Genomic DNA, 22746 nt, shown 5'->3' on the forward strand with positions numbered 1-22746 from the left:
TGTATTTTGGGATGCGCATGAAATAATTTTCATTAACTACCTTAAAAAAGGAAGGACCATCAACAGCGACTATTACATAACGTTATTTAATCGTTTGAAGGACGAAATCGCTGAAAAACGGCCGCATTTGAAGAAAAAGAAAGTGCTGCTTTATCAAGATAACGTCACCAAGACACCGTGTCACAAGTCAGTGAAAACGATGGCAAAAATCTATGAATTGGGCTTCAAATTGCTTCCTCATCGACCGTATTCTCCAGATCTGGCCCTCAGCGACCATTTCCTATTCTCAGATCTCAAAAGAATGCTCCCTGGGAAGAAATTTTCGTCAAATGAAGAGGTGATCGCCGAAACTGAGGCATATTTTGAAGCAAAGGATAAATCGTACTATAAACATCGACAAGTTGAAGGGTCACTATAATTATTATCACCCTTGAAGGGAATTATGTAAAATAAATAATTAAAAAAAAATAAAAATAACTAATTAATAAAAAAACTAATTTTGTCAAAAAATGTGTTTTACTATCGTAGGCCGGGAACTTTTCAATTGAACTGTTATATAAATTTCCAGTCATTGTCGTTTATAAAACTTGTTAAAATATTCTTAATATTGTATGTATACAAACTAATAAAAATTATCCTTTTCAGGGCTTTACATAGTGAAGAAGACTTTTACTACGACGAATTAGTGCAGCCGCCCAATGCGCCACCAACATTGTCTCATCGCGACATGGCCCGTCCACCACACGAGGACCCCGACTATCAACGTCAACTAGTCGGAAGCATCAGACAATCTTTATTTACGGCCTCCACCAACATTCCTCAAAGCCCCCACAAGCTGCCGAAGCTGTCACCGCGTCCACACAGCCCTAAGGTGCCCCATTCACCGCGTAGGATCCGGGGCGAAAACAAAAAGTGCAGAAAGGTCTACGGTATGGAGCACAAAGATCAATGGTGCACGCAATGTAAATGGAAGAAGGCGTGCTCCCGTTTCGGCGACTGAATTAATTAACTATCACTCAGTATAAATGACTACCATGGATTACGTAGTGTGTCCACGTGTTCTTTCTGAAGATGACTTTTATCCTTAACAAATAATAGCGGGGCTTCGAACGCGTTGAGCCCTCGATCTCAACAATTGAAAGTACAAGAGACTTACATGCAAGCAAACTGTGTTCTCAAATTTCGGGTACCAGCCAGGAAGATTTAGTTGGTTCTAAGAAACAACGTGGAATCAGATCATTTAACGTCATTTGACGTTGCCGTTGATTTTTTAATGTAGGAGTATAAAATCGTGATATATTTTGTGTTATTAGCATAAGACGTCACGGACACTCTTACATTACGTTGGTCGATGTGACGTTTTAACAATGACTTAGAAATTTGCTCAGTACATTCGACGTAATAGCTCTCAATCGATCAGTCAATAATAAAAAAACGCATTGTAGCAATAAAAAAAAACAGTTAGATGTCAGTGAAAATGATCTCATTTCATGACAAAAGTACTGTCGAATAGTACTTAAATACTTGACACTGCCAAAATAATAATCGTAAATTGTTACGTTGGATATGGTTCATTCTAACCGCCATTAAATGGTACTGATTTTTAAGGCCTATGCTTCTTTTATTGACTAAACAAAATGTGACATTCAACAAGAGTGAATAGAACAGTAATACTCAGTGAACTGATTTAATATATTTCGTCAGTATGAAATCTATTTTGGTGAATCATGTCCATTTTTAAAAACTCTTCCTGCGCTAACCTGAATAAAAATATCGACTGGGGAAAAATTAATTGTAACATTTTCGGCAATCAATTTTTGTATTATCATTAAGAATAATCGGCATCGTTATCTTTTCGTTGTGTTGTAGTTATTGTTGCCCAATTTTGAGATTATATATAAAAGTTATATGTGACTTATTTTTCTAATATTCACTAAGAATAATGCTCCTAAATATTTGTAATGTTTGTTTTGATTTAACATAGAATTAAAGTTAATATTTTATACGAGCAAATATATGGTTGTTGGACGGGGAGCCTTTTTCCTGGTATTTTCTTCCTACCAAAATCAAATAATTATATGAGACGATCTCAAAAATATTTATTGTGAACGTCGCGCTACCTTACCTTACAGTCAGACTGATGAATCAAATCAGTTTGTAGGATATTTAAGCCATATTGAGAAAACATTTTTCTTTTTAAGTAAGTTGTACTTGGCTCGGGATCATAGATTGTTAATAGTTTCAGATTGTCTTGTTCGAGGTTTGCATTACCTTGTTCTTTTCCATCACCATTTAGTAGTCTTACAATCCAGAGACAAGTATATAGCTAACTGCCATTTTTAACGTAACAATAACTATATGCTTTTGGTGTTTGTAAAATTCCATTAATGCAAAATAACCTCTTTTAACTTATGTAGTTTTATTTTATCTTAAACATAATGTGGTATGTATGATATATTTAAAAAACAGTGCTCATCAGAGGCACACAGAGAACGATAAAATCTATTATTATATATATGCTTAGTTTCCCTAAACTCTGTTGAGCCACGTTTTTTTGACATTCTTACCACCGTTTAATATCATTAATAATTAGTGTTGCACTTAATGGAAGTAAACAATTATTTTAGAGTTTGAAGGATTGCGTTTTATGATAGATCGGAAATTAGTCTCCAGTTTTTAACATTTTAACCTACATAGCCATAATTTAGGACTAGATACTGGCATATAATCGAATATAATGTTACTATTATGCAATTCAAAATAATCGATTATTTCCATTATGCAAAACACTAAGAGATATTTTTTAACCTGGTGCACTTTTAATGTCTAGGTACCGTACCACATTTCCGCAGCCGCAGTTAATATGTTTTTTATTAGAAATATTATCGTTTTTTAATTATATTTGTGTATATTTTGTTGTTAATTTATTTTAAGTATGTTAAGTTTTACCTCATGACAAAATCATTTCTTACTTACCCTAAATATCACGTGAAAATACTAAAATAACAAACAGGTCAGTGGATTCCTCTTGCTCTTCAGAAATCATTTTGTTTCAATTCTTTAATTGTTTTATTTTAATATAAAATCAACTACTGAAAATGCATTATTAAATTTCGATGATTTGTCTATAAATTTTACATTAAGCTGGTTGTGATATAACAAATTATTTTATAATTAAAACACATTTTAATGGTATCAAAAGATAAAGCATAAAGCAACTACAACATGAACATAAAAAGTTATCGGTATTTATAACCGTGATTAAACATCTGTGTGGTACGTTACAAAAAAAGTGTACACCAAAAATGTGTTTATTTTAGTGTATTGTGGACATTTTGTATTCATTTATTGGTTCGTTTTAGTTGTAACTATAATGCTTCACAAGCAATAACATTGTTTTTTATTCATCATTAATTGTAGACCTCTTATGGTAAATTATAATTTTTGCCAGTTGGATTGTACTACTAATTACTTTATTATTTCTATATATAGTGGTATGTCATTAAATGTATATTTTAGTATATTCTTATATATGATGACCGAAAATCAATGTTTTTGCACATAAATTAATTAGATTTAACGAACGAGCTTGGAGGGATTTTTCATAGTAATAACGTAGTATTGTTCGCATTAGATGTACTATTTAATATCAATTGATTTTTTCAATATCGATCGACGATATCACATTTAAAGGAATGATAATGAAACGAGCTAAAACGCTGCTACTAATTCTTTTACATTGTGTTAAAGGCTTGAGTCATTTGGAATTAATATATATTCTTAAAATTAACAACACCAAGCGACTGAGTTGATGTTCTTTGTAATAACATAAAAATCCTGTAAAGCCATATCCAAACAACGCTGATAATTTAACTTGATTTTAGTTTACATGTACATATTAACCCACCATCATCATTACCCTGTCTTTCAGTTAAGTAAAAAATCCATAGTAACAAAACTGCATGATATCAGTAAACAAAGACACCTAAACCCAAAGAGACACAAGGCCGGAGTTGCTTATTGAATAAAGAAACTAAAATGTGTGAGTAAATTCGGTCTTCAAGAAATTCTACCTCAACTTATTCAAAATATAAACAATTCTAATCCATTTAGTAAAATTCTGTAAATAGTTAGTCAAATAAGCCAGATATGTTTATTTATATCATAGCAGTTTTCCATCAAGTGTTTTTCAATTAATTTAGTTAGCCGTGTTTATAGATACATCATTTCTTTGAGACTACATCCATAAGACTTATGTGTAAAATAAAAATGAACTATAGTGTAGTATTTTTAATTTTATGTTCAAAATGTGCTAAGTGGTCGGACATCTGAAACGAATTTCACTCTTATCCATAACTCACTGATGATTGAATTTTAATAAGATACCAAAATATATGTGTTTACATAATTTATTTTTCATAGTATTCATATACAATAACTTTCGTTTTTGTAATATTATATTGTTAAGTTTTGCATTATGTCTATAGTTTAAGATACATAACTAATTTAGAACACTTTATATTACTTATGTTTCAATTCCTTTAGGGTATTAAGTTTTAAATATAAAATTATAATGTAAGCGTGTAATCATATATCCTCGTAAAAGCCGATTTTTTCAATTAAATTTATTAATAAATCCTATATATTATCATAAAAAGTGTTTTTTCTTTAATTTGGAGTAAATTTAAAAATTAAATTAATTAGTTCTTCAGGATACTTCAACATAAAAGTAGAAAATTTTCTATGGATATTTTGAAAAACATTCTAACTGTATTTAGGAATAAAATACATTCTATAGATAACTCCTGGGGTATATCCCCGTGCTTTCTTTTTGTTCTGGCCTAAAAACCAGGCGGTGGAATGCATGACGCATACCTGGTCGCGGAGACTTGCCCTGGAGTGACAAGTTGGACCGGGTTATGTGGGACTGCCTCTGGGCTTACCAATACACTAAACCGAAACCGCCTCACAGTTGACCCCTGTGGATCACTACTGCTACTGCATTAAATTTGGGGATATGGCACCCGCTGATCGGGCAGCCGTTATTGGGCACGAGGGCCCGGCGATTCTATTGATTCGCGAACCTGAGTTAACACACAACTAGGTACTGTTGTATGGGGGCAAAAGTTATGACTGTAGCGACGGATGAGGTCGTTTCAGCCTGGAAAAAGGGGGAGCTTGGCGGTGACGCGTTGCTAAGATCCCAGCATGTCGACCAGCTCGCGAACAAGCGCGTTTTCAGAAGAACTTGAGCTGAGTTGTTGTTTGTGGAATGATTGAGATATGAAGTGCTTGATTTCTGGAGTACCAGTTTCCCTATAAATTTGATTATTTCTGACAAACCATGGAGCGTTTAATATTCTCCTGAGGAACTTATTTTGGAAAACTTGAAGCCGTTTGACCTGGTTGGGTGTAACAAACTTGAAGTAGACATTAGATCCGTAACATCTTGTAAAATAAGCATTTGATGCAGATGGGAAGTCTGCTAGAAGGGCAGATCAGAGAAGATAGCAGGTTTGCTATCCCCGAACCTTTTTGGATTGCTTTCTGAATTTGGGAATGCCAACCGAACCGCCGGTCGAAGTGAAGACCTAGGTACGTGACGTTATCCAGCCATGGAATTATTGCGGTGCCGATCTTAAGTTGCGAGACACGCTGTTATCTCCGTGCTTCTTATTGCCCAGATTGGTATACCAAACAATACGGCCAGAGATTATTTGACCATATGACGATTTAATTATGCTCACAAAACGCTCCAAAATTTCGACATATTGAAGCAGCCTTTTACCTGCTTTCTGCATGAAAATTAATTTAACTTTTTTATTCAAACTGATGGCAGAGACAATACTGCCAACTCCATCCTATCTTAACAATCTTATCGTATAAACGAGACCAAAGGGTGTTACGTTAAAAGGAATATAAACAGAACATTCGCTACATCACGTCACCAGATCCTAGATCCAGTGTCGTATCAGCCGTTTTATATGAAAAAATATTAACATCTTATAGATCAACAGTAAAACTAAAAATACAGCTCTGTTATAACTATAATTCTTGCATCCATAAATTGTAGTGTCCGTTGTAAGTGTCGATCGTATATGTGGACAATGGGAAGTACTAATGTTAGTGTTAGGTATTCCAAGGGTGCAAAGGGAATTTTATTTATAGTCTATCTTCAAAGTGACATAAAAAGTAAACTCTACTAATTCTTATAATCTTTTGAAACAACGACACAAAAAAAGAAAAACATTTCCAAAGCTATTAAATTAAAAATAAATATATAATAACTTAGTTCTTAAATTTTGAATCCAATTAATTAATTACTATAAGTTAATAAGTACCATTTTGTAGGATAAATACTTCTACCGAATCTAGTTTCATGATATATATATATATATATATATATATATATATATATATATACATATATTTATATACATATATTTATATATGTATTTTAGAATATATTTATATAATAATGAATTTCAATTAACTCTCACTACCACTAGATGTCCGTCATAAATTGCCTGAATCTTAAATGTTAACTAATATTTTTATGCAACTCTCCATACTCTAACATTACTTTTCCAATTATTCCCAACATTATTTCATTCTTCATCTTATATCGGCGATTTGATATGAAATATCTCAGTTACCTTGCCATAATTAATAATATTTTATTAAATCATTCATAAACGAATTACACTAATTTAAACCGTTATTATAATTAGGTTGTATGTCATAACTGTCATATAAACTTCAAATTTATATTAAATGGTTTGTTTATACTATATCAGTTCCGTACAGTACTAATAGTTTATTATTTGAATTGGTTTTTATTTTATATAGTATTTGTTAAATTGTTGCAATATGTTTTTATGATATATATTGGGTCATAAAGAATAAAAATGTCAATAAATGTAACAGTGACTGGTAATCCCGTGAGTATAAAACGGGGGAAAATGGTTACATTCGATCCATATAATGAGAAAAAGGAATTTGAAAAAAGGAGGCTAATGCGATTAGAACAAGTTCGTCAGCAATCAAAAGAACTTGCTGAAAATGTTAGGAATAAAGTGAAAAAAGAAAAGAGAAAGCAAATGGGTGAACTAGAAAAGGAAGGTAATGGGATTTACATCAGTATATTATAATTATAATATATTAAAATTGTAGGAAAAGAGAAATTAAAAAATTGGCAAAATCGGAAATTATTAGAGCTACAGAATCAATATAGAAATGCTTTAGATGAAATTGGGGTAGGTCACAAAAGTGCTCAAGAATTATTAGATGAAGAATCTTTATTAAAACAACAGCAATTAAAAAATGAAAAACAAGCAAAGGATAGAGGTAAGGCAGCTGCTACTAAATTACAAATACAAAAAAATGAAGAGAATTATCGGAAGGCTATGCCAATACAACAGAAACAAATTGTTAGGGATATAGAAAACACAAGAGCTAGTGTAATTTCATCAATTAATAAGCAAAAGAATTATGTTAAATCAAAGGTATTTGTATAGAAATTCTCAAATATGGTTTATAACATTATATGATTAATTTTGTATTTTCAGTGTAAAAAGAAGAAACCTTCTGCTAATATTGATATCACAATCCCATCTGAGTCAGAATTGAGTGATAATGTGGCACTACCAAATCAGCTGTCTGATATACCTGAAGAACAGTCTGACTCAAGTGAGGAAGAATTGTGTGAATGTTCTGAGAGTTCGCAGGAACACACATCTTCAGATATTTGCCCTGAAGGTAAAATCTTGTATTGAGTATAAAAATGTTTTACATATTTTTAAAAATATATTTACTTATTTAGATAAATATAATTCTACAAATGTTAATGAGTCTCATAACAACAATGCTGATGAGGAAAAGGATTTATCCCCATTAATGCATACACAAACAAAATTTAAACCCTATCACCAAGTTCTTGCAGAACACCATGATAAAATAGAACAGTTTAAACATAAAACAAGTGAACTACCATTAGATACAAGAATATCTGATAGAATTAGACAAAGGAAGTTGACAGCCTTAGAACCAGATTTTTGTGATTTTGATAACAATATTGTTACCCAAGTTAACATAGATAAAAGGAAAAAACATCAAGCAGTAATACCAGAATCAAAGTATAATAAAATAGACAAGATACCTGAAAAAGATCCATTAGAACTTAGTAGTGATGAATGTATGTGTTCAAAATTATCAAAGAATTGCCCATGCAAATATAAACTTGTGGAAAATGTTGATAAAAAACATTCTAATACAGGAGGAGCTTCATCTTCAATAATAAAACATACTTCACAAAACTCATCTGAAATGATAAAAACAACTGAAATACCAACAAAACCAGCTGTTAAACTAAAAGAAGTGGGTAAATCAGGACTGTTTATTGCTAATGGTACAGAACAACAAAAGGTACATTATTATGATTTCCCAAATAGATTTGAGAAAGATGTAGCATCAAATTCACATGTTGAGAAAGTTACCGCAGACAGTATTGAGGTATGCAATATATATATATATATATATGTAACTATGTTATGAATTTTAAAATATGCTTTTGTAGGTTTTGCCAAACACTGTATCAGAAGTAGAATGGCAGAAAAAAATTAAACAAAGAGATAAGGAAGCCCAAATTAGAGGTAGAAATGCGTTAGAAAAGGAAAAAATCCAGAGGAGTTATGAAGAAATGATGAAAAAATTACCAATTTTGCAAAGAAAGGAAAATATAGCACAAATTGGTACTGACAAGCCAGAATATCATATGTCTGAACAAAGACTTCAAGAGCGTGAGAACCAAAAACAAGCTAGACTAGAGAATGTCTATTTAAGAGAAATTCCTGATATTAAACCAAAACTTGTTACTTTACCAAGTAAAAAACCTAATATTTTAAATTCGGAAGAGCCATTCCACATATTAGAAGGTAATTAATCGTTTTTTATGGAATCATTTGAAATTATGAAATTATTATTATTTATATGCATTGTAGGAGATGATTCTAGAGTTTTACATTTGGGTAGTTGGGATGAGAGCTCTAAACCTAAAACTATGTTTTCCACTGAAGAAGTACAAGAAATAATTAGAGCCTTTACATTACAAAACCCTGAAGATAGAAGAGCCAAATTGAAACACTTATTGAAAAGTTTAAAAATGCAGAAAGAACAATTATTAAATGAAATAAAATTACTTCCTAAAGATGATAGTATAAATGCTTTGATTTCTGATTTAAACTCTTTTAAAGAAAGTAAAAGGGAACATAAAAATGTCAAACAAAAGAGATATAAAAAGAGAGATATATTAGAAAGTGAAGAAAGCTATGATAGAACAGAGTCAGATAACAAGTGTCACACAAAAGTATTGAGAGAGAAACAAAAGAAAAGTGATTTTAAACAAAGAAGACATGGATCTGGAGTTTTAGTTTTACAAAACATGAGTACCCAGACGACACCTGTTGCAAAAAGTAAATCAACTACATCTACAAGTACTAGCACTCTAAATGTAAATACAGATGTTCCAGTTCAACATGTTTCTAAAGAAGTATTTAATATATGTAATAAAAAGCATACACCTTGTGATTGTAATAAAGAAAACACAGAATCATCAGAAGAATTATGCAAAATATTTATTAAATTGCATGATGATCAAGGCCCTAAAGTTGAAGTACTGAAAAGCACTAGAGCTGAGAAAGAAGATAAAGCTGAGGTGATTGAAAAGGTTGATAAAATTCAGGTATTGCAATATAAGTATTTTAATTATGTAGAAAAAATAGTTAAATTTTTATTTCATTGACTAATAGACAAATAGTATAAAAATACAATTTTTATTGAACTAAGTTATTCAAGAAGTTTGTCTATTTAAACTGAAAATTTGAGAAATGAAATTGCTTGCATTATATTAGAATTGTTCATTAGATTGTAATTTTGTAATGTTTCAATCCTATCCCAAGGATTGTTTAACTGATGTTTATAGTAATTTTATGTTTTTTTTAGAGTGAAATTAAGTCAAAGTCTCCTAAAGAGGATAAAAAAAGTTCACCGAAAACATTGATTAAGATTTCCCCAAAAATTCATAAAGAGGTGCAGGATCCTATCAAGAAACCTGTAGTGACCAAAAGTGTGGCTACAGAAACTGAAAAGAGAATACGAGCAAAGAGCAATATTACAATACCACCTAAGAAAGTAGATCATGAAATAGATGGAAGTACAAAACAAAGGCCACAACTTCGGGACGAATCTTGGAAAGATCATTTGAGTAAAAATTCAATGTCTACTTCAAGTACTTCCTATATGAGTCCGCCGGATTTTTCTAGACCAAATATCACCGCTAGTACAGAGATCAGTCAGCAGTCATTTTATAACCTTCGGAAAAAACCTCAACAAAGAAACGTTCGGAGATCGCCCACGCTAGAAAATCAACATTCAGCTGCAGTTCCTCAAAATTTAAATAATAACGATTTACAATTAATAAATTATATCAAAAAGCTTCTAAGCATGTCAAAAGTCAGTATTGATGAACTAGGTGTATCTTCAAGTGATGTTCAAACTCCTAGTCAAAGTATTATTGAAACTGAATCAAATAATCCACTTGCCGCTTTACATAATATTGTACGATATATTAATTTTAAAGCACTGGATGCAGCAAAAAAGTCAAGTGTATCACCAGATGAAAGTCATCCACCTCCAAATTCATTGTATTCTAGTTCGGATGGGTCTGGAACTGTAAAAGGTGTGTGTTCAATATGTTTAAATGTTATTTATTGCATAAATTTTCTGGAAGTTTATTATTTTTATTCATCAGAAAATCATTTAAAGGATTTTTACGATTTTATGTTATATAACAATATTTACTTTGTCTGGTAATATTTTAAATTTATTATATAACCAGCTGACCCGGCGCTTAACAGTCAATGCATGTGTTACTTATTAGCTGAACTAAATTTATGATTTTATGGAAGTAATACAATGAATATAAAATAAATATTAAGGTCAGTACTTTGAAAAGATAACTCAAAAAATATATAAGCGTACAATAATCAACTATCTCAATCGGTTTAATTCTCTTCATTGAAGCACTTTGTGATTTCTCTTGAAATTTTTTGATTTTTTTTTATCTAACTAACTAATTTTTTTATCTAACTGACCATGGGAAAACATGAATTTTGTAAATTGAGACTATAAACAGTGAAGGATGGGCCTTGTGATTTGTTAATCGTCATGGCGAAAGCAAGACGAATCGGGAACTGAATTCGTTTAAACAATTTTTCCATTAAAATTTTTCCTTTTATTACTCATCAGTTTTCTTATCACCCAGCGCGTTCCATTACATAGTTTTGGTTGGTTTAGATTTCGAAGCATGATGACTACCGAGCCTTCAATTGTAAATTGTAAGCTGGTAAACCAGGCACATCCAAGGAGTTTAAAAATTCATCTGTATAATTAGTGGCTTCGTCTTCGTTTCTTACACAGTCAATATATTTGAATGAATGCAGAGTACCAAGGATTTGATTCTGCAATTTCACTTTCTGATAGTCAGCAACTGCTTGGAGAAATCTTCAGCAAATAGGCTTTCAACAATGCAACTCTCATCTTTGCTGTCAGTTGAAGTTTTTTCACATAGCGCCACGTGTTTGAGGTAAGCGTTTATTTCATCGGCAGCAGTCGATCTTGGAATGACTGGCAGTGTTTGGTGCAAATCGCCAGATTGTAAAATCATTGCACCACCAAAAATTCTCGCGTTGGTGCTATTATGCATTCGTCTCAGCTAATGATGTTCGGCGACTAAAATGTTTGCCATTGCAGAGTGTTTTGTAATGTTATATGTCGGTTGTTCAGTAGTTTGAATATTTAATGGCAATTTTAATGCTGAATGAACTGTCGGCATTCTTCTAAGAATGTGACCGCTATTCCAAAGAAGCAACTGCTACCGCAATTTCGGATCTCGCACGAACACTAGCCAAAACCAATGGCATGATGAATGCCATTGTTGTGCCATCATCAATTGTATTAGTTAATCTATCATAGACTTCCTTTTGTTTTGGATCCAATAGGGGTACATTCATTTGAATTGATTGGTCTAATTTATGTCTGGCATTCCTAACCAGACTAACAGACTGCCACACATGAGGTAACACATATATTCCACCAAGAACAAAGTCTGGTTATGCATCTCCTCATTCATCTCAATATTAGGATTCCTCGAATTGACACGTATTCGATGTAACATATCTTCTGACTTGTTATCTTTGTATTTACTCCACAGGTCACGTGGTTTAGATGGGAAGTATGTAGAAATGATGGTAGCAAATAATGTGCGTATCTGACTTGGAGATGCAGAAATAATTGCTTCAGGGATTGTCATGTTCCAATGAGTCTCGTTTTCAATCAAATTGAGTTCTTGACATGTTGAACGATATGTTGAGCAGACTACATTAACAGTTGGTAGTAGTTGGTAGTTAGTAATGTCAGACCAACGCAGCAGTCTTCTCGAGTAATTTGCCGTTCTTCGTCAGTTAATGTTTTGCAATGTTCCGTAGCCTAATTGCATTACGGCTCTGTTGGGAAATATTAGATCTTCCTGGTCGCAGCACTATTGATAATTAATAATAATACTCACACAAAACAATTTTCAAAACAACAGACAACTTTCGCGATGCAAAAGTGAGACCAATTGATTTAACAATTGTCATTTTAACACAACATTTTGTCTGGGAAAATGTTTTTTCTTTTATTTTATTTTTTCGTCAATTGTCCAATGTTTTTAATAGTTATTCTGCTGTTCGGAACGGAGACAAATCCAACAAATCTAAAACCATGAAAATCAGTTCAGCCGTTCTCCAGTTACGTCGAACAAACCCGACTCTTTTATATATTAAGATTTGGACAAATAGAAATATATTGACTTTACTATAAGGCTTGTTACGTCTTCTTTAACATTAGAATGAGAAAATATATGTAACGGTATGTCTTGTTAACTTATGCTCTATTGAACAAAAATTAGTAAGGGACAGATAAATGAAATAGTTTGTGAAGGGTTTGTGATTTAGAATTTGAGTTGATGAATTTCAAACTTGAAGTGAAAATTAATTAAATCAATTAAATTATGCAGTAGTTTCGTATTCCTAACATTTGATTTTGTTATTATTTTAGATCATACCGGAAATATATCGAAGAAGGATATATCTGTTGGTATTAACCAGGCTACAGACGGTATTACATCTCAATATGCCGATATCACAGATTCTTGTACCAGGCGTATAGCGAATTTAGCCTCTATGATTGATAAACTTCGAGAGGAAAAGTATCAAATGTTGCAAAAATCTCCAGTAGAATCATGTACTTGTACTGATAAAGATTCGCTCTCTGGTAAACACACGCCTACTAGTGACAAGAATGGGTCCACTCGATATTTTGAATTTCCTCCATCTGGAGAAAAATCAAAAGAAACTAATTCATCAGTTAGTACCGATGAGGAAGAGCTTCATCGAAGACTCATAGACATTGATATGAGTTTAGCAGAAAAACTAAAACGATTTAGGCAAACTGATGATGGTAAAAGTAAAGAAAGCAGCGATAGATCTGATAAATCTGGTATGTAACTATTTGGTTTTAATTGCATTTTAATATCCTTTAAAATCTATTGATAATTTTATAATAACCTAATATAATATATAATGACTAATTTTATAATAACGATTTTAGGAAGCCAGCCTGTATTAACAGTTAACAACAATAATGAAGAAGCAAATCAAACAGAACATGATTTGACAAGCCGTTTACGGAAACTTTTAGCGGAAAGCTACAAAAGTGAAATTTCTGACTTGCCAGTTTTACCTCAACCTTCTGTGCCTTCAACTACAAATAATGAAGCCCCATTTGTACCTTTACTTTTGGATATACCGAAGTTGCCTATATTGGAACAGCAGCCTGATGACCAGCCATTAGTGCACTCAGTCGGAGGATTTGGCAGGAAATGTCCCCCACCCTCCAAAGGTTTAATTACAGCGAAAAGATTTAACGGAAATATATCTTTACTACCTCACGAATTATCTACTATAGCCGAAGCAGACAGTCAGTTATCTACTCGTTTAAGTCCAAATACTTCAAAAATGTTAACTTCGCCTATAAAAGATGTTATGTGTGACTTGAGTTTAGCCACAGAAATAGAGTCACTAAAAGATGATACAAGTAAAAAAAGTCATATAAGTCAAGGAACACAAAGTAAAAATACAAAAGTTGATTCTAATAATACTAACAAAGCTTCCCCACATACAGGATCCGATAAAAATTCTTTGGATAGCAAATCATTTAAGACTTTAGATAATAGTGATACAAACAGGTCGTTGACTTGCAATGATTTGACTTGTAGCAGTTTATCGTCTTCTACTTCATTAAAAAAATCAAGCTCATCCAGCGATATGGAAACAATCGAAGCGATGCTTCGTAGCATTGGTATGGACTGGGCCATACCTACACTCCATAAAACTCAAGAAGCTTTAGCTTTAACCTCTAGCTCTAGTTCTAGCAATGTGTGTTTAAATAAAAACGATAGTTCAAAGTCAAGTTGCAGTGAAGTTAGCTTAAAGCAATTCTTAAAGAAACAAATGTTAAAGAAGATTTCGTCGAGTAGTTTAAAGTGTGATTCTAGTCCTGTTAGTTTCTTACAAGAAATGTCCGAAATATCTGCTATAAATCCGAATAATTCTAGTGCAGAGAAAACAAAGCGTAGGACTTCAACTCCTGTCTTATCTAGCAAAAGCACTAGCAACTCAAAGGATGATCAGCCCTTGTTTCTTGGAACATCAGATATATCATCTGTCAGAAATACATCAGGTGACAACAGTAATTCTAGGAATTGCCAAGAACGACATACATTCCATACTTTAGATGGTGACTACTCCGTGACAAAGAGTCTTATTTGACGGTGCCTTTTAGCTACTAAAATTAATTTAATTTATTACACTCTCTACATTCAATTTTATCGTTATATTTAATAAAGAGATTTTAAAATAAAGTTATTTGTTTATATGTGATTTGTACTTTATTTTCCATACCATTTTTTTGTATTATATTTATTTTTACTCATTTTTGTTCTGAAAACGTTTGTTCGCGAATATCTCCGTCAATTGTGGGTCAATTTTCACAATTATTTTTTTATTCGAAAGAGTGCACTTCCGAGGTGGTCTCATTGGAATCAAATCTTGATTCGTTGGGGTGGGGGAAGGGGGGAAATCTAGCGAAACACTAAAATTTCAAGGGCACATACAAAGTTTACACATATTTTTCATCTAAAAAAGTCGTTCAGTGTATAAGCCGTTCAATTTGATTTTTAAGCAGTAACTATAGCATATAAAACCTCGTAGAAGTATCGTAGACAACTGCTTCTATGGTGTAATGGTTAAAACATTTAGCTCGTAAATCGAGGTAGCGGGTTCGATTCCCGGCAGGACAATAGCTTTTTGTTGTTGTTAGGACATTGGTCAAATCACCTTCTTTATTTTCAATCATTTTTTATTTATTCCTATTTTTCCTCATACGGGCTACACCTTTACTTGACTTACCCATTGTAATATTAAATAAAATAACTGTCTAATTTATTGAGTAAATATGTAACACTAAAAAGAGGAAAATAGAATATTTTTAACCAAAAAATTGAACCGACTTCAAAAAATAAATAATGAACTCACTAAAAATTAAAAAATAATATATAAACTTAACACAAAAAAACATTTTAAAATAAAATATGTACATAATAATCGTTGTAATAACTAAATAAAAATAATCAAAAACCTTATTTAACCTATCTACTACATATATTTTATATTCTACTATATACACACAATTTAGCTTAATACCCACCTAAACTTATTTATCTAATTACAATATTTCTTTTACTTTTTTTATTTTATTTTTTTTTTTCACCTGTTCTCGGCATTAGCCTACCGACTGGCGAATGACAACTTTAGAAATCATTCCAGGAGACATTCTGCTTTACCCAGCCTGGTTACTGGCATCACATTTTCCTTGTCGGATTTTACACTATTGCCTAGAACATTTACAAATTTTAAACAATCACAAACATAAATTTACACCATGCATGCCCCAGCAGGATTTGAACCCGCGGCTATCGCAACAGTAGGAGGACCAAGTGGGCTTATTTACGATATTATCTTAACTACTAACAAGTGATCTCTTTGAAGTGACCAATGACAACTAGATTGCTGTGCTGAATAATTATCTTAATATTTTATTCTTGGTATATAAGTCTTCTATGATGCTTATTTCCTAATATTAATAGAGATTGCCTTTTATTAGGTGCATTAATGATAACTCTATTTTGAATGATCTGCATTATTAACCTTAGTTACGTAATACAGATTATATACATAGATTTCAATATGATTTGAGGATTTATTTACAAGTATACTTGTTACATGCCGCTGGCTTGATAGAATAGATATATTTTCATATTTGAAACCGAGTTTTCAGCGTCTTAGGTACAATCTTTACAGACTCATATGGTAAAAGGAACAGTGATTCAGTGGGTCAAAATATTATTAGATTAGTATAATTCAGAATGATTTGAAGAATGGAGAATAACAATATCTGAGAGCATATGAGTTCCAAATTGGCTTGATTTCCTCGAATATGATTTCTTTTTCGATTCTATTGCTGGGAATGGCTTTTTCGGTTTTCACTCTTTATTGGAGTTACATGCTCTAAAACTAAGCAGAGCATTTCTACACGTGGATTATTAAAATTTGGGAATATGCAAGTTTTAAAAATATCCTTTAATCTGTATGTGGTGTCAATTTATGATAAGAATGAGAACTGGCTGATGTAGAGTGATAGAGTTATGAATAAAAGATACTCAGGTTGATTTACGACCATGGACGAACTTCGGTCATCTATTTAGAAAATCGATAACAAAAATCATAATATGTGTTAAGCCTTCGTTCGTGCTGGATTAACAGGTAGTGTAAATTGTATCTAGAGCTACCTAATTTTTGTCCATTTTTTTTCAGTATTAAAACTATAAAAATGTTACTTGAAGTTTTTCTATTTGCCACAAGTCAATCAAAAGCTGTAATAATTACAAGTAAACATTTCTTCAGAATGTTATAATGCATTTCGAATTTTTAAAAGAGCCAAATCTATCGCCACGAATGACCTAAATTTCAGTTATGCACAACGCTTTAGCACTTGCGCTTTGAAGGAAATTTTCATGGGTTGAATCATTTTACCCCTCAAATGAAAATTCGATAATACAACCTTCAAATGCATGTGTTTATTTCCAGGATCAAGGTTAGAAATGGTTTAGTAATATTTCAAATTTGGGCAAATACAATTAGGTGAGTAAAATATAGTGTTTCATAAATATATATTATTATGGAAAATATTTTATTTTTATAACCTTATTAATATTTTATGGTATTTGTAATGTTTGTATTCACTTTAATTTTAATGTGATTCTAACAATTTAATTTTTCTAATTGCGATTTTAGATGTACACAGGTTGTTATTTAAATAATGCCAATGGAAAATTCATTTAGTCGGTTTAAAAGTGAGTCATTAACGAACTCGGAAAGCAGCGTTTCCTTGGATACAGAATGGCGTCTTCGAGCAGAAAAAGAATTGAACGAGACCGAAGAAAATTACCAAGTCGAAATGCAAACATTAAGGGGTTTGGTGTTAAGTAAGATATGTTGTTATATAATTTTACAAAATAATATAAAATTATCTTTGGACAAGGCATATATTTGGTTTCTTTTTTCAACTTTTAATATTTTAAATATATCATTTTTGAGTGTTGTTGTTATGCATTTTTTAATTATATTACAATGGGTACATCCTAAAATATATATTGATCATTTTGTTGAGATTATTATCTCCATATCACTGCAACAAGATTATTCGAGATGGTTGAAGATGGTATATTTTCTATATTACATTTTTAGATTGTTTAAGACCATTATCTAATCTAATATCTCATAAATTTAATATTTGCAGATGATCCTAATCTTAAAGTGCCTAATACAGATGAGTTTCTACTTAGATTTTTAAGGGCAAGAAAATGTAATAGCAAAAAGGCATTTCAAATGGTATGCTTCTTATTTTGTGAAAATAAATTAACACAGCTTAGCAATCTTAAGTAGTATCTTAATAAACGCTGATAAACTTTGATTTTTAGTTGCAGAGATACTATTTAATGAAATTGAAATGTCCTGAACTATTTGCTTGTCCGTTGCCTTCCGAATGTTCTAAAACAATTGAACTTCAAGCTCAAAATATGTTAACGCATCGAGATCAATGGGGCCGTAGAGTTTACATAATTCGCGTAGGTAAGATATAGTATGATTCTTTATATTAGGCATGCTATTTTAAATATATTTTTTAATCATATTAGCTAATCGTTAAACTATAAACAACATGAAATAAGTTTTATTTCAATAAAAGTACTATTAACGCACATAACCAATACGACTATTATTTTGCTTAATCGACTTTGATTTTTACCGAATTGAATATTATATGCAGCCATTAAACCTTTGATTTCCTTATTTTTATAAATACGTTATCGATTGCTTATTGAACTTAATAAGTTATTTGGTACATTTAGTGTGTTATAATAGTTAATTATATATATTTTTTACATTATTACGTAGGGAATATGTTAGTGTATATAGTAAGGTTATTTCGCTCAGTACAATTATTGACGCGAGGTTGTCCTGTAAGTTTTGCAGTTCAAAATATTTCTTCATTTTCGATATAATTTTCTTGAATTTTAATACGTCTGTTCTAAACCCAGTTTATGGATTCCTGTTATATCCATAGCTCCTCAATCTCCTGTTTTGATTCAGTCATGACCACAGAATAAACAAACTTAGAATGAATCACATATAAAGTTATAATCAAGTTTTGTTCGTTTGGACCACTTGAAGGCGTGTAAAACGGGTTTATTTACTACAGGGAGAAATTAAAAACTAGAATTAATTTCTTTTTCTCTATTTAAAATGACAGATAATTTATAGGTTAACATGTTAGGTTATTTTAAGCACTAAAAGCTTCATATATTATAGAAATTATAAAAATTCATATAACACATGGGCTGAAAAGTCCCGAGCGTAACAAAAAAACGCGTTTTTTTTGTTAAAAATTGGCTTTATTCATCTATATTATACATTATAATCTCCATCAAGAGCCACACAATCATTCTAGTGCCGCTCTAACCTTTCAATACCACTTTTGTTGAACGATTTATCTTTACCTCAAAATAGGTCTGTCACGCGTTGCTCTCCACTCAGATGACGATTTTTTTGATTCCGGAGTGAAGTAATAGATCAATGTTTCATCCGTTGTCACATATCGACACAAAAATTCCGGTTTGTTACGGTTAAACATGTCCAAACACTGCTCATAATCATCAACACGTTCTTGTTTTTGCCAACAGTGAGCAAACGTGGCACCCACTTTGAATAAAGTTTTCTCATAGTCAAATACTCATGCAATATAAAACCAGCACGTTTTTTGATATCTTTACGATGTTAGCTAACTCACGCAACTTCACTTTTCAATAATTCAAAACGATTTTGTGGATTTTCTTGATGTTTTCTGGTATTACCATCTCATTTGGACGTCTACAGCGTTCTGTATGATCGGTGTCTCTACGACCACCAAGTCAGCAAACCAACGTTTTATTGTTGTTTCTGATGGAGCGGAGTCCTTATAACAACTTTCAAGCGATTGCTTTGCTTGAACTGTATTTTTTCCCATCTAGAAGCAATGTAAAATTAGAACGCCAAATTGTTTTTGATGCATTGTTTTGAAAATAACAAAAGTAGTGTCACTCTTAGAACTTATGAGTAAAATATAACGAAAAAAATAGGTTTCTTTTAAAGGTCAGTACTAGCTGAAAAAGCGGTGAATGCAGTTTTTCGCCATTTTTAGCACATGCGTTATTATAGAAATAATTTAATTAATATAAATAAATCTTAATATTATTAAATTTAAACTAAACTTATTATTCTGATTTTTACTATTAAATAACTTTTAACTACTAAAGTAATGTTGTACAATTATGTTATTTTTTTAGATAACTTCGACTCGTCTAAGGTTTCCATAGACGACATATTTAGAACAAACATCTTGGCTTTGGAGCATGTAGTGCGAGAACCGGAAACTCAAATTGCGGGATTAGTCGTTATCCTAGATATGGCGGGTCTTTCTCTACAGCACGCCAAGTTTTTTACTCCTTATTATGCGAAGAGAATGGTCGAGCTCGTGCAGGAGACCTTTCCATTACGTTTCAAGGGTTTTCATGTTATTAACGAACCATTCTACTTTGATGCTATAATGACCGTGCTCAAACCATTCCTTAAAGACAAAATTAAGAAACGGGTAAGAAAGTATATTATGTTATTTTTTAATACAATATTTATGTATATTATTGTATACAGTGGATCAAAAGTCCTTTAAAATTTTAAATGGCCTTAAACATATATTTTATTTCAATTGACAGTTTTTTTTATTAGATTTTTTACCAGATGAATATAAAAACTTAAACATTTTTTTTTGTAGCACGTACCATTTTAAGGTTACGATAAATTAAAGTACTATAAATAAATAAATAAAGACAGTATGAAAATTTTAAGTCATATTTATTTATAAAAATAGTAATATGTATTTATAAATAGACAATGAATCAAAATAGCTTAGGTTTAAGTAGTCAACATAAAAAATGAGCCATATATTCTGAAAGAAAATGTTTCTTCTGTGAACAGTAGAATACTCTTTCATTACAAACCAGAACTAATCTTCTAACAATTGAGCATTCCACCTTCCTTGATAACGCTCTTCTATCTGTTTATATACTGGTGAAAACGTTCATCTTATTCATCACTCATCATTCCAAATCTAAATGGGAATATAAGAAATTTATTTTTAAAGGCAAGTCATTTGCTAAATGGTCACTTAATTTAATTTAAGGAAAATAGTTTTTAAATGTAAAAAGTCCTGTACCATTTCAATCCATGGCCTTGACAAAATTTTTCATTAAACCAAGTTTTATATGTGAGGATGGAAGAATCGCATTTCCTTGTGGAATAGAACGTTTATATTTAACGTTTGATTTATCACAAACGAAGTCAGTTCTTCTTGTCCAATATTTAACTTCATAGTGGTTTTTGGTCTCTCTACTGTCCCACAACCAGAAGAAACGACAATATGCTGTGAAACCTTCTTGTAGTCCAAGCAATATAGCAACAACTTTTTATTCTTTGTATTTGATTAAGTCTAAAATTAGTTTAATTTGTTTATATGTTTCTTTTAAAATCACTGAATATGCAATAGGAATGGAGGGATATATCAGTTGCTGTTGTGGAGTAATACAGTTTTTAAATATAAATAGTATTCACACCGTTATAAGGAATGTGATATGTTAGACAACTACATCGATATACAATGTTTTTAACAATGTAATAGGGAATTCAAAACACCTAATTTTATTTATGTATTAATTCACTTCCACAGGAAAAAGTTAAATGGGGGATAAATCTGGACTGCGGGATACCCCGCTATCGTCTATGTTACATCTTCGGCGTTTTACAGTCTAAGACAATAATGGTCTAGTCCGTTTCATATGTTAAAATATGATTAGTTGATTCTGTATATTACATATTAATTATAGTAATTTAATTATTATCATACTTACGTAAATTATATATTATATTTTAGATATATTTGCATGGCAGTGATATTCATGCTCTTCATGGATTCGTATCTGTTGAAGTACTTCCAAATGAATATGGAGGCAACGGTGGAAGTTTTGACAATAGAGCTTGGTATATGGAGCTTCTAGCAAACGAAGAATATTTTAAAAATCTTCAAAATTATGGTTATAATACAGACGTAGCCCAAGCTGAAAAACAATAATAACAATTAGTTCATGCTAAAAAAATTGGGGACAAGCATTTTTATTTATTTTTATAGACTAAATTGAATAATATTCATTTTAGAACAAATAATTTTCGATAAGAGTTAGGTCTAAAGGTATTATTTAAAGCAATTTTCATTGTTAAAATTCCAAAGGAGTGTTGTTTGTTATAAAAATTGTTATATATGAAAATATTTTCGAAAAGTGGACAGTATTGCGTGTTTTCTTATTGGTTTACTTAGGGCTTATCTATTTTAATTAGAGCTAAGCATGTTTTCTAATTAACTAGGAAACATAAGCTTGATCATCAGATCTCTAAACATTGTACACGTGTTAATATTGGTATATATTTTATTTTGATAAATTATTTTTAGCGGTAAATATTTTGGGAGAAATATATTATATTAAGAAAAATACTGATGTATAAAATACACACACAGTGTTAAAGCATGTGCCTCTAAGTAATAAAGCAAATATAATAGTTTATATAAAATTTGGGTTCGACGTAGTTTTTATGTTGTTTTAATTAATGTGTTAGGAATTTACGAGGCGTTATATGCGGCTTTATTTTAGCTCATATAATGTTTATTAAATATTGCTGCAGTAAAATAGTGTTTTATTATATTTTCCATCTATTGACAAGTATCCTGTTTTTGATTTTTCTTGATGTATTATAATTTAATACGTTTAATAAATAGTTAATTAAACCACTCTTTGTTTTCTGCTAAAATAGCGTTGTGGAGTGGCTAAAACTAGACATTACTAAGCTGATCAGTATCGGAAGTTGTGATTAGTATCAATACCATGGT

At 31.3% G+C, this 22746-nt stretch overlaps 3 protein-coding genes across 5 annotated transcripts in view; all 3 read left to right on the forward strand.

The window, feature by feature from the left end:
- Glut4EF (Glucose transporter 4 enhancer factor) overlaps positions 1-4657 on the forward strand; it is a 162476-nt gene extending 157819 nt beyond the window's left edge. For all 3 annotated transcript variants that reach the window (XM_076398218.1, XM_076398219.1, XM_076398223.1), the window contains one exon: positions 646-4657. In XM_076398218.1, the coding sequence (XP_076254333.1) occupies positions 646-1000 (355 nt within the window). In that variant the 3' untranslated portion in view covers positions 1001-4657. The remainder of the gene's footprint in view (positions 1-645) is intronic.
- A 2120-nt stretch (positions 4658-6777) lies between these two features.
- LOC143194111 (uncharacterized) lies at positions 6778-15033 on the forward strand. The gene is made up of 9 exons (XM_076400687.1): positions 6778-7122; positions 7174-7505; positions 7569-7758; positions 7823-8511; positions 8576-8933; positions 9000-9739; positions 10000-10735; positions 13156-13596; positions 13708-15033. Exons 1-9 carry the CDS (start codon positions 6909-6911, stop codon positions 14925-14927), a joined length of 4920 nt encoding a protein of 1639 aa, XP_076256802.1. The 5' UTR covers positions 6778-6908; the 3' UTR covers positions 14928-15033.
- A 1991-nt stretch (positions 15034-17024) lies between these two features.
- On the forward strand, positions 17025-22546 carry LOC143192966 (alpha-tocopherol transfer protein-like). The gene is made up of 6 exons (XM_076398848.1): positions 17025-17357; positions 17511-17701; positions 18016-18107; positions 18197-18347; positions 20099-20403; positions 21739-22546. The coding sequence occupies exons 2-6, from the start codon at positions 17536-17538 to the stop codon at positions 21934-21936; spliced, it is 912 nt and encodes a 303-aa protein (XP_076254963.1). The 5' UTR covers positions 17025-17357; positions 17511-17535; the 3' UTR covers positions 21937-22546.
- Positions 22547-22746: the final 200 nt, after the last annotated feature.

Source organism: Rhynchophorus ferrugineus, unplaced genomic scaffold (genome assembly GCF_030347505.1).
Source record: "Rhynchophorus ferrugineus isolate W39M unplaced genomic scaffold, kcgeb_rfMv2 rfM3, whole genome shotgun sequence".
NCBI classification, from domain to species: Eukaryota; Metazoa; Arthropoda; class Insecta; order Coleoptera; family Curculionidae; genus Rhynchophorus; species Rhynchophorus ferrugineus.

Excerpts from the sequence above, each read along its gene's own strand:
- LOC143194111 (XM_076400687.1), top strand. The coding sequence starts at position 6,909 with ATGTCAATAAATGTAACAGTGACTGGTAATCCCGTGAGTATAAAACGG. Across the intron at positions 7,123-7,173 it reads GGGTGAACTAGAAAAGGAAG|GAAAAGAGAAATTAAAAAAT; the intron begins GTAATGGGATTT and ends TTAAAATTGTAG. Across the intron at positions 10,736-13,155 it reads TGGGTCTGGAACTGTAAAAG|ATCATACCGGAAATATATCG; the intron begins GTGTGTGTTCAA and ends TTATTATTTTAG.
- LOC143192966 (XM_076398848.1), top strand. The coding sequence starts at position 17,536 with ATGCCAATGGAAAATTCATTTAGTCGGTTTAAAAGTGAGTCATTAACG. Across the intron at positions 17,702-18,015 it reads ATTAAGGGGTTTGGTGTTAA|ATGATCCTAATCTTAAAGTG; the intron begins GTAAGATATGTT and ends TAATATTTGCAG. Across the intron at positions 18,108-18,196 it reads GCAAAAAGGCATTTCAAATG|TTGCAGAGATACTATTTAAT; the intron begins GTATGCTTCTTA and ends TTTGATTTTTAG.